Below are 12000 nucleotides of genomic sequence, written 5' to 3'. Positions count from 1 at the left end.
ACCAAGACAGAGTACTTAGAGTGCAAGTTCAGTGGGACATCCCAGGAGGTTGGCGTGGAAGTTAGGCTTGGTGCCCAGGTCATCCAAAAGAGAAGTAGTTTCAAGTATCTTGGGTCTATCATGCAAGGCAGCGGGGAGATTGATGATGATGTCACACATCGTATTAGGGTAGGGTGAACGAAATGGAGGCTCGCTTCCGGAGTGCTATGTGACAAGAAGGTGCCACCACAACTTAAGGGCAAGTTCTACAAAGTGGTGGTTAGACCGGCTATGTTGTATGGGGCGGAGTGCTGGCTAGTTAAGACCTCTCACGTTCAAAAGATAAAAGTTACCGAGATAAGAATATTGAGATGGATGTGTGGGCATACCAGGAGCGACAGGATTAGAAATGAGGTTATTCGGGACAAGGTGGGAGTGACCTCGGTGGAAGACAAAATGCGGGAAATGCGACTGAGATGGTTTGGGCATGTGAAGAGGAGAGACACAGGCGCCCCAGTGCGGAGATGTGAGAGGCTGGCCATGGATGATTATAAAAGAGGTAGGGATAGACCGAAGAAGTATTGGGGAGAGGTGATTAGACAGGACATGGCGCAGTTATAGCTTACGGAGGACATGACCTTAGATAAGAGGGCGTGGAGGACCCACATTAGGGTAGAAGGCTAGTTCATAGTCATGTTATTCTTCCCTATTCGTAGGCGTAGTAGTGCGTTACGATCACTTACGCTCTGATTTCTACTATTTTTGTTATTTTGTTATTTCTGTTATTATATAATATTTTTATACTCTATTTTATTTATGACGCTTTCGTTATCTATTATCTCATAGATCTTTGAATTTCTAAACCGTATCTGACCTTTTATTATGTTTTTATTGAGTCGAGGATCTTCCGAAAACAACCGTCTTATCTTGGTAGGAGTAAGGTCTGCGTACACTCTACCCTCCCCAGACTCCACGATGTGGGATTTTACTGAGTTGTTGTTGTTGTGTCGTTGTTGTTGTTAATAAAGTAAAATGGATTCCTACACGTTTGTTATTGACAAGTCAATCACGGTGGGACTTCTCATCTTTTTCCTTTTTTTTAAATTGGATGGAGGAAATTTCATATAAATCCCTTTTTAGTACAAGGTGAAGCATCAAATTTTTATAAAAATATTAATGATCAACCCATCGAGGAATTAAAATTAGTGGGACTCAAATTCCATATAAAGCCCTTTTCTAACATTTTAAAGAACTTTCACAAACATTGTCTCATTGGATAAGACCACCGATGGAAGAATTCAATAAAAAGATGAATTAGTATGTCATATGAGACAGGTGTCTGATAATTCTAAGAATTCAATAAAAAGATGAATTAGTATGTCATATGAGACAGGTGTCTGATAATTCTTACTCCTAAACATACTAAGCATCACTTTTTGTCCCTATAAATAAATATCCCTTTTCACTTTCCACTTTCCACTTATTTTTTTTCTTCATATAACCACAACACTGCTACCTACTATACCAAAAAATGAAGCATTTTCCTACAGCTGCTCTCCTCCTCTTCTTAGTGCTTCTTCTCTCAACAAATGGTATGCTATAGCCTACCTATTTTACTGGTCAATCCTTCACTTTTCATAGTGATAATGCTTGTCCAAATTTTTTCTGGTTACTATAATGAAGTGTTATAGTGATAGATCCAAATTATTTTTTTCTAATATATATATCAAGATCTCATATAGCTTGGTGGTTACATATAGGTATATTGGCATGTGACGTTTATAAAATAATATGCAAGAAATATTTAATAATTTTATGTATTAAGGGGAAGGAATGAATTTGTTAAATCATATTAATTCAAAAAATAGAAAGATTATGTAGATAAGAAAAACAAATACTGGTAATCTTTCCACCATCATCAATATTATTCAAACTAACTTTTTTTCTTTCAAATATCTATATTTGAAATTTACTACGTGTAGTAATAAATATTTATGATTTCATGATGATTATGACGACGTTTGACTGTATTTTGATGGATGATGCAGAAGAAATAGGAGTTGGAATTAGAAAGCTGGAGGCAAAACTGTGTCAATACCACAGTGAAACCTTCCATGGAGTTTGTGTAACGGGTAACAATTGTAACCAACACTGCCTGAAAGAACACTTTGAGGGTGGACGCTGCCATGGCATTCGCCATTATCGTTGCGTCTGCTACAAGACTTGCTAGTTTCCTTTACTACCTATTTCTTATTATGCTTTATAAATAAATAAAAAAAGGCATGTAATGTAATCATGCTCAATTTTTAATAAATAAGTGATCCTATTCGATCGGATCGGATCCATGGGTATATATATGCTTGCTTAATTCCCCTCGATCTTCATTACATCTTTTTTATTTTGAAGTTTGAATTCTAATCTTTACTTACCTGCATCCACCCAACATGAATGGGACAAAGGAAGAAAAATTAATTTGCAGTTTGGTAGGGTGGACAAAAAGTCGCAGCAATTCTATCCCACGAGCTTTTGGGTTGGGTCAAGTCGAGGTATCCTATCATTAATATAAATTATAAATTAGAATCAGATCCATCTCCGTATGAGTTTTTAATCTACGCTCCAATTGGGTTTGAAGGTCTCTACGTGGACAATTTTTTCGAACTAGCTTAATTTTCTCGAACTAGCTTTTGATATTGAATTAGGCTCACATAATAATTTACCTACTAATATAGGCCAACATTTGCTATATATGTGAGACATTAGATATTGGTATAACTTTATAAGTTCATTTCATCATAGTGAGACGTTAGATATAATTATATCTATAAGTATATTTGTTGTGTATCCACCTTGAAAGCAAAAGTCTGAAGTCGTAGAAAGAAGAGTCAGCAAGATAGAATGTTTTGTCCCAATCAACCGGAGTAAGAATATTATCGTTTCGAATCAAAGTAATACTACATTAACAGAAGAAAATGAGCTTAAATAATAATAACATTAAATCAGGCACATTATCCGATACAATCATACTACTAAATGAAATCTTCCTCTAGCAAAATTTTAAATGGGAAGGCCTTAATGACTTAATTATTTTCTTAATTAACATACTTACTACAATATCACCAACTCAATATACGGAGGTACTTCACCTTCAAGATGGAGCTTAGCTAGATTTCTTGCAGTTTGCTCTTCCTCGATTTCTGAAGGTTCTAAAGGAACGCGAGAGAGAATTGGATTCCTGGGATCGAAGATGATTTTCTCGAGTGCAATAGCATTTTCCAAGAAGTACCTTACAAGTTCAAGATGAACTGCACCACTATAAAACCCACACAACTTGACCACTTTGAGGTGATGCAGTGGACATTTTATGGCCTTCCTACACTCTCTGTTTGACTGGAGGGAACATGTCAACATCAACTGCCATAAACAAATAGAGCATAAATGGCAACTCAAATAACAAAAGTATATGCAAAAGAAAAGACCTCGTACTTCAGCAGTAATTCCATAAATTAAAAAAAAATAATCACGTTTGGGAATCGTAATTCAACATTATTCAATCATCATTACTAGTTGTCATCCCTGTCAGAATATATTAATTTCAAAAACAGACTACGAAAATTAAGTAACAATAGACGCTATAACCGACTTATCATATTAGAAGATATATTTGAGGTACACGCCAGACTGGCTAACCAAAATGAACCCTCTCAAATAATGGATCTTTGAAAGTGTTATTTCAGTATTTCCCCTCTGACCAAATCTGACTATTACTCGTTAATGGTCAATGAAATTTGATAGATATGCCTTGGAAAAAAGATGCTCACGTCAGGAAGGGTAAGTATCAACCACTTGATATCCATCCATTACGGTTATCTTGTATCCCTCCTTTTCTTTTCATATGATTTTGCTTACTACTTAACTATCAGTAGAAATTCACCAGGAAGTTGGTTCAACACTATCTTGGCTTCACATATGTATATTTCTCAAACTCATATCCTCTACTACTTTTGATCAAGTAAAGCAACACAGCCTTAAACATATATATATTTCCATCTCAAATTTCCTCAAACCCAAAAAAAAAAAAAAATTACAAGAAAGACTCAGGCTTAGGGAAGTGTTGCAATTGTTCACAAGTTATCCCTCTTTGATCGAGCTTTTTCGGTTTAGTGTCATTGAACCCCTTAGTGTTCTACTTTGCTCGTCCACTTCATTTTTGGAGTGGGGTGGCATTCAATATTTTAAAGCATGAGATGATTTCCAATCACAAACCCATTCCAAGAGTACAGAGACTGAAAACGGCTAAACCTTACTTTAAATTAGAGAAAATATGGACAGCTATAAAGGGGTTCACTGATTTTGTAAAAAATAACAATCTTATGACAATGCATGTCGAAGAATTATACAAAATCAGATTGATGGACAGGAAAAGTGTGACCGGAAGGGATTGAAAGGATATAAAAAGAGGAAGCCTAAAAGAACCACTAAGAAGAAGAACTGGAACAAATAACCAATGCTAAAATAAAGTATACTGGAGACAACAATCAAGCCGTTTATGGTTAAATGAATGAAACAAAATACTAAGATTTTTCATAAATTCACCAATACAAATAGAAGGCACAATCATATAAGCAAACTTGTGAGAAAAGGAAAAACTACCGAAGATTCAAAGGTTATCAAATAGTGCAATGTTATGAGAAGTGGAGGCCTTCCTGTTACAATGACCTTGAGCTATTATCAAGAAAAGAGAAAAAGTGGCTACAAAGAGACTTTCTTGAAGAAGAAATGGAGACGGTCCAGTGGTGATAACGCCTCAGAGCCAGATGGGTACAAAAATGTCTTCTTACCAGAAATTTAGGACCCTTTTTTTCCCGATTGTGGTGTGTGAATCAGCTTGCGCGCACCACAACTAGTTCCACGTGATCCCTCCCACCAACAATAGGTACCATGTAATTCTATCCACCATGACTAGGACATATGGGAAGAAATCACCTAGTGTTTTTATCTCTGTTGGGATTTGAACTTGAGACCTCATGGTTCTCACCCACTTCATAGACCACTAGGCCATAGTCTCATGAGATTCGAACCAGAGAAATCATTGCATTACTTTCACGGTATTGATTCCTAAGAACAAGGGTGCAATGGAACTAAAAAGATGATGAAATACTTAGCCTGCTAGGGCCTAGGAGTATCTATGAGATTACAACCGAAGTCCTAACAAGAAGGATGAAACGAGTATTGGCAAGCAGATATCAAGGTCAAAAAATGCATGCATTTGTAAAGGGAAAAACAAACTGTATAGGAAGTATTATTAGAAAATGAATGCTTGGAGTCTTTGAATAAGGATGAAAATAGATAGATATACATGTAAGATGGACTCAAGAAAGGCGTATTTAGATCTATGGATCTCATATCCCTGGCATCAAGGCCATGAATTTGTCACTCCTTGGGCAAGGCCTTCTTTACTCCAAGCCCCCCCAACCCACCCCACAATCCCCCCTCCCCCACATGAATGTTTCGTTTTCAAGTTCTTGCCTCGGACTAGCGAAAACGGGGTCAAGCAATGCCCGAAACCACCATGTAAATTGACCAAGTTTACGGGGCTAATGAATTAATAAGGTTTGCAAGCAAATGGACAAATATTTTGATAATATATAAGGACATGCATTTGTATAACCTACTTTTCTGTCCTCGTGGATGGAAGACTATAGGGTCGTTTAGCATCTACTATAGGGTCAAGACAAAGGAGAAACCCGTTCTCACATTATCTTCCTGAGAAATAGAAGCATTCAGTAAAATGTTGCATAATGTCATGAATAGAGGATGAATAAAAGGTGTCAAAGTTGGGGAAGATACAAATGAAAAAGTGAAAAATTCTCATATTTGATATGCAGACCATACCACACTTCTATGTGGGATTTGAGGAGCAGAAGATCATGTATCTCAGATCTCTACTATTAAATTTTGAGACACTTCTGAACTACCTATAAATCGAGAATGGAGTCTGAGACATACAATCATCGTCAAGTCTTTTGGACTAGGCAGTACTTCAGCTCCGAACAACATACATGACCAAGCCTCTAAATGCGAGATACAAAAGTGGAATTATATGGCAACATGATAGATAGATAGATAGATAGATAGATAGATAGATAGATAGATAGAGTGGAGAAGATTAGAAACCGGCAGCAAACAATATCTATCTTTTTTTTCTTTGGGGGTTGGGGGAGGGACACACATCAAGTTTCATTGACACTATCCTACTAATGTAACGTCCCTGTAGCCTATGCCAAAAGGTGGAAAGACATTTTGATAAAATAAGGAAGAAGATGCAGCAATTGATCCAAAGAGAAGAAGAATACATTGAGTAAAATGGCCTAAAATTATATATGCTCTAAGAAAAGTAATTTGTGTACAAAAAAATTGGGTATTCAGAAAAAGGGTCTTATTGTCAAAATTGTTTAGATACAACACAGTAGACCAGAACAATTTATGGATTGTGTTGCTAAATGCAAAGCATGGCAGGTATGAGATGTTCAAATAAAAACTACTCCATGAATCTTATGGTGTAACAATTTAGAACAATTTATAAATTAAGTTGCTAAATGCAAAGCATGCCAAGATATGAGATGGATTCCTCATCTCCGAAACCTTTACTCCGGTAAATTCCTCCTTCACCAGCCTACCTAGCCAGGCAACAACTTAGTTTTTAACTCTCAAGGTTGTTTTGTTATGTCTGACATTAACCAGTATAATTATCACAAGAAAGTGGGTTTATTGAGAGTGCAATAGTCACTGTACAATACTTCCCGATTCTATCATATATAAAACTAGCAGCAAAGGAGTGGATACTGTAGATTTTGGAGAAATGCATTTGGCAACTGAAATTACAATCCCAAAACTCTGAGATCATTCCACTGTACCAAACAAGCTGATGGACACACACAGTAATTCAGTAAAAGAATATAAAAAACTGGCCGAGTATGAGAGTATACACTCTTTTTTCGATAAGAAATAAGCGCTCAATGTCGACACAGCTGTCTAAAACCTATTGAAAAATGACCCCTAGGTAAGCGCAGGGACTTCATATATGCACAGTCAAACGAGTTAAAAACAATGCAAAGTATCATGCATTAAAGTTCAGCTCGCCACAATTGTTTCAACTCAAACACTATGACTTAAATAACCAAGATACTCAAGAAGTAGCATCAGTAACTACATGAACCATAATTGTTAAAACGAATAAATCAGACTCTTGTACCAGCCAAAGAGGAAAAAGAACTCAAAACATGATACTTACATGTAGTTCAAATTCCTTCAACTGGGGAGCAGCCCTTATTATAGACATGCAACCTAAGAGACTCAGGTCTTTCTGTCCGAATGTAGTGAACACAAGTTTCTTGAGCTTAGTAAGTTGAGGAAAATTGTAATGCTCCAAATTTTCCTGCGAAAGATCAAACTAAATAGAAGGCACCAGTTAGTGCCAGCAAAAAATAGGAAGATAGACACAAAATTCTGTTCACTAACCAATGAGTGAGAACCATGTATTTTAAGGACTTCAAGCTGAGAGATAACGCAGGAAAGACAAGAGGATATGTCATTCAAAATATGGTTGTATGCCGCACTAGAAATGTATACCTCAACCAGCATCGGGACATTCTTAAGCAGTAATGCCTCTCCTGCTGAAGTCCTTAATGTTACAAGGTTTGTATCACAAATTTTAAGTGATTTTACATAGTAACAGTACTGTATCTCCAAGTGTCTCAACTTGAGGGACGGACCGACAACTTCCAAATTTACCAAAGTTCCTGATCCATGAACTACCATTGTTTCAAGAAATGGACAATTGTGTAGAAAGAACTCAAGAACTTCGCCCGTGACATTTACAGATTTCAATAGCAGCACTTTTAGAAACTTGAAATTCTGCTTGACAAGTGGGGGTATTTGGAGGTCATTAGAATGAGGTATGCAAGAAGAAGAGTCAACAGAATCACCAAGACGAAGGAGCCGTGTTGGAAAAGTATAACAGTAATCAAAATAACGAATGTCCTCTCCACCCTTTAATAAGTCCAACTCTAGTCTTTGAACATTCCTAGAAAAGGCAAATTTAAGCCATTTATCAATCTCATGCTGCGCGAATTTGTTCAAGTCAAAACAAACCCGAAATTGGTCAAGTCTCTGCCCTTTACACATTTGCAAAGTATAGTTGACCCATCTAAGATACTTCTTCATTTGGCTTTTCCGTAACTTGGGTTGCAAGGCTACTTTATCCAAGGGTTTGCTAGCATCAAAATCAAGCCGTTGAATGTATCTCCACAAGCTTAGCCAACGCCTTGAGAGGACACTTGTGTTAGCTGCTTCTTTAACAGTAAGAAAAGATAGTATATATACCAAAACTTCATCAGGTAACTGACTAATGCGATCTTCTGCAATGCAAACTCCCTTTTGACACTATAGAAAAAAAAAGTTTCAGCAAATCAATCCATTCTTACCATGAATGACAACCGAAATCTTACAAATTCAACCCACTATTCAATTAAATCAGACAAAACAGATATTCTTTTTGATAAGGCAAATGTTTCATCAACAGAAGATTTCATAGCAGTATCACTTACATTCAAAAAACACCTATAGATTCCATAAGCTGATCTAAGTTATCTACTATATCTCCCTTACACCAAAAGTATTAAATTTTGAAGACATCTAATCTTTAAAATAACTCCTTTGGTTCTCAAAACATCTCTTATTCCTTTCCAATCAAATGGTTCAACAGATGCAAAGAGGTATAGTCTTCCAGATTTTCTTCAGATCTTTCCTGACTTTCTGGGATTATCAGTAAATCTCACACTTTCCTTAGCATCACCCCATGCACTCCACTCATGTTCAGAAAAGATCCCATATTTGTTGTATATGGCTGCAACGTGAAAAGAGATGTTCTACAGATTCCTGGGACTAATGACAAAAAAAAAGTATGTGCGGAATTCCTATTCTTTGCAACATGTCCTGATCTGATTACCGCAATCCAACTAAAGAAGGTAACTTTAAAGGTGCTAAAGACTCCACAACATTTTCCAAGGCCAATTCAAGTCTGGAAAGGCCTACTTGCCTCTGCATTAAACTATAGTAACTCTTTACTGATTAAACTAAACAATGTAAGAAATTTTTTCATCAACAGCCAAACTTGTGTCCAAAACCTGACTCTACTACCATCATCAACTTCCAATATGTGGAATTCAGGCACAGTAATATTGTGCATCAATGCTTATTATGAAATTTTACAAGTAATTGTGGAAGAATGTTCATAAACAAGTCAACAAGAGATAGAGGAGGGAATACTAACCTTATTTAGAGCAAAACTGTGGACTCTTTTTGCCATGGAATGCAATGAATGTCCTATATCAAAGATAAACATGGGGAATGAGAATAAATCAGTGTCAAAAATCATCAAATAATTCAGATCTTAAGATGAATACCTGGAATAGAAGCAGAAGAAAGATGAGCGGCTCTTCAAGTAGCTCTACTCAGCCAGAGACAGAGAAGAGGGGAGAGACGATAAAAGCAAAGGTATGGACTAATAAAAGAGGAAAATAACCTGCAATCAAATTCAACTCAAATTACTCCCCTTACCTTTCCGTATAAAAATATATAAGAAAACTAGGTAGATAGCCAAATATAGCTAAACGTCCCAGCTTTATTTTTAAAAAATTATCTAATATAACTATGTTTAGGATTTATTTGAAAATTATACCACCTACTTTGCTTTAAAAATTAAACTTTAAAATAATTATTCTTCCCCTTTTACTCTATGCAAAACCTATTATACCCTTCCCTTTTTTTATCCTCCATTTATGTAACATTTTTTTTATATTATATATAATATTTTATTTTTAACTTATATATTTATAGATTTTATTTTAGTTAATTAACATTATAAGTAGAATAATTCTTTTATAAGATTGTTGCAAAATCTAATATTTTTTTTATGATTGTTATTTTAATATTACATGCATTAAGTATATGTGTAAGTATTATGTTTTGTGTGCGGGAATAATTAAGTTGCACTTATATCTTAAATATAATACATAAATGTGTTCTTTAATTCGGCCTTAACTGATATCTATGTCTTCCAACTTTGGGCATGCAAATCTAGATACTTAAATTTTTATAAAGTTGAACAAGTAGATACACATGTCGTACACATGGAATAATATGTGTCCTACATGACATAATACAAATCACTTTGAGTGTATCTCACACGAGTATAAGATGTGTGTGTCTACTTGTTCAATTTTATACAAGTTTAAGACTTCATTTGTTTTCATTAAGATTAAGACGTCTGAATCTGAATGCACACATCTGAATGATTAAGATGTTATTTCTAGATATGAACACTGAATGATTAAGACTGTTTGTTTTTCAACATTTGAATGTGTATTGTTTATTTATAAACATGATAAATATACAATTCAAATAAAATGATAATTAAATACTAGAAAATATAGAAATTTAATAAAATATGTTTATTATTTGATAAAAAATAATAATAACATAATCAATATAGTCAATATAATTTAAACAATATACTAGTAATTAAATATACATCAATAATATATTTGAAAAAATATTAATTTAATATGATAAGATCACTAATCTAATAAAATATAAAATATATTAATTAATAATAACTTAATGTATCTAAATTATATCAATTAATGTATATTCGAGCAATGGGCATTGATGTATCAAATGAGTTACAAGAACGTTGTTTGTCAGAAGAAAGAGTCATTCGTTGTGTAAGCATTTAACAGTTAATAAAAAGCATGAATGATTTTAATACTTAAGTTTAGATCTAATCGAATCAGACTTCTTAAGACTCGTTCAGTGGTGAATTTTTTTTAATAAACAAATGCACTTAATGAGCTACAATCTGAATGATTCAGATTCAGACCTCCAGTAAGTACAAAAAATGAGGTCCAAGTGTCTATTTATGTACACCCAAAGTTAGATGCATATATACCAGGTGAAGTTAGGTTGATTATGATTATCTTTTACTCTCTATAATCCGTATAGATAAAAGAACTTTTATTGTCATTAATAAAAAAAATCTAAATTATAATTGAAAAGTTATTTATAATATAAATAAATAATCTTGTAAAAAATTGTTATAAAATATATTTTAATTGTTATTAATTATTTCTATATTATTTGTATCGAAATATATTTATAAGGTTATCACATTATAAATCTGTTAAAATAATAATATTTTTTTATTATGTTGATTTGTTTCATTGTAGAAGGACGTGAGCTTATAATTTACTCAATCAATATTTCTTCCTTTTTATGGACGAAACTAATATGTATTATAGAAAATTTGATATATAGACTAAAAAATAAATATATCATAATCTTAAAAAAAATAAAAAAATTGATAATGTATAAATAGAATAGACATTTAAAAAAATTAATTATAAAAAAAGAGGAGAATGACTATTTTTCAACGTTGAGAGCGAAGTTTAATTTTTAAAACAAAATTGGGAGGGTGGGGGGAGGGAGTGGATAATTTTCACCCTTTAAGATTTTGTAGGAAATCTCTCTTTCTCTCTTGCTCATTATTCTCTCCCCTCTCTCCCTCTCTCTCTCTGCCCCCCTCCTTTTCCTTCGCTCGCTTTCCTCTTTCTCAAGTTCCCTTTCTACAATTAATTGCGTAAATCTTTCTTTTTCTTCCTTTCTATTTTTTATACTAATACGAAATTCAATTAAAGTTTTATCTTCATAATTTTTATCTATACCTATGGTTCTTGGTCTTCAATATTTTTTGGGTGGCGGGTGGTTGTTGATTCATTTTTTATTGGATTAACGTAGATATATCAAAATTTTCCATTCTAGGTTCTTCAGTTATTGTTAAATGTTTGAATTTTCTCTTCTTCTTAATTTGATACAGTCAATTATATCTATGTATCAAAATAAATTATATATGTGTATCAAAAAAATTGATACACCTTTTGTTACGATCCAAACTATACCTACGCG

General features: G+C 34.0%; 2 protein-coding genes across 3 annotated transcripts; one reads left to right on the top strand and one right to left on the bottom strand.

The window, feature by feature from the left end:
* The first annotated feature begins 1427 nt into the window (after positions 1 to 1427).
* LOC129902413 (defensin Tk-AMP-D6-like) lies at positions 1428 to 2347 on the top strand. The gene is made up of 2 exons (XM_055977645.1): positions 1428 to 1571; positions 2028 to 2347. Exons 1-2 carry the CDS (start codon positions 1511 to 1513, stop codon positions 2207 to 2209), a joined length of 243 nt encoding a protein of 80 aa, XP_055833620.1. The 5' UTR covers positions 1428 to 1510; the 3' UTR covers positions 2210 to 2347.
* Positions 2348 to 2949: 602 nt separating this feature from the next.
* Positions 2950 to 9607, bottom strand: LOC129902411 (FBD-associated F-box protein At2g26860-like). Of its 2 annotated transcripts, none has more exons than XM_055977643.1 (5): positions 9444 to 9607; positions 9311 to 9363; positions 7498 to 8421; positions 7271 to 7429; positions 2950 to 3390 (listed from the first exon to the last, which is right to left on the bottom strand). In XM_055977643.1, the coding sequence occupies exons 2-5, from the start codon at positions 9344 to 9346 to the stop codon at positions 3085 to 3087; spliced, it is 1425 nt and encodes a 474-aa protein (XP_055833618.1). In that variant the 5' UTR covers positions 9347 to 9363; positions 9444 to 9607; the 3' UTR covers positions 2950 to 3084. The 2 variants fall into 2 exon arrangements, with proteins under 2 accessions (XP_055833618.1, XP_055833619.1); XM_055977644.1 differs by having other exon boundaries at positions 7609 to 8421.
* Positions 9608 to 12000: the final 2393 nt, after the last annotated feature.

This window comes from Solanum dulcamara, chromosome 9, assembly GCF_947179165.1.
Source record: "Solanum dulcamara chromosome 9, daSolDulc1.2, whole genome shotgun sequence".
In the NCBI taxonomy this organism is placed as follows: domain Eukaryota; kingdom Viridiplantae; phylum Streptophyta; class Magnoliopsida; order Solanales; family Solanaceae; genus Solanum; species Solanum dulcamara.
This window is presented reverse-complemented; position numbering and strand designations above follow the sequence as displayed.

Bases quoted from the DNA above. Each gene is read 5' to 3' on its own strand.
- LOC129902413 (XM_055977645.1), top strand. From the start codon at position 1,511: ATGAAGCATTTTCCTACAGCTGCTCTCCTCCTCTTCTTAGTGCTTCTT. The intron at 1,572-2,027 runs GTATGCTATAGC...TGGATGATGCAG, and splicing joins GCTTCTTCTCTCAACAAATG to AAGAAATAGGAGTTGGAATT.
- LOC129902411 (XM_055977643.1), bottom strand. From the start codon at position 9,346: ATGGCAAAAAGAGTCCACAGTTTTGCTCTAAATAAG. The intron at 7,430-7,497 runs GTTAGTGAACAG...CCTTCTATTTAG, and splicing joins TACATGGTTCTCACTCATTG to TTTGATCTTTCGCAGGAAAA. The intron at 3,391-7,270 runs GTAAGTATCATG...TGTTTATGGCAG, and splicing joins TGAAGGAATTTGAACTACAT to TTGATGTTGACATGTTCCCT.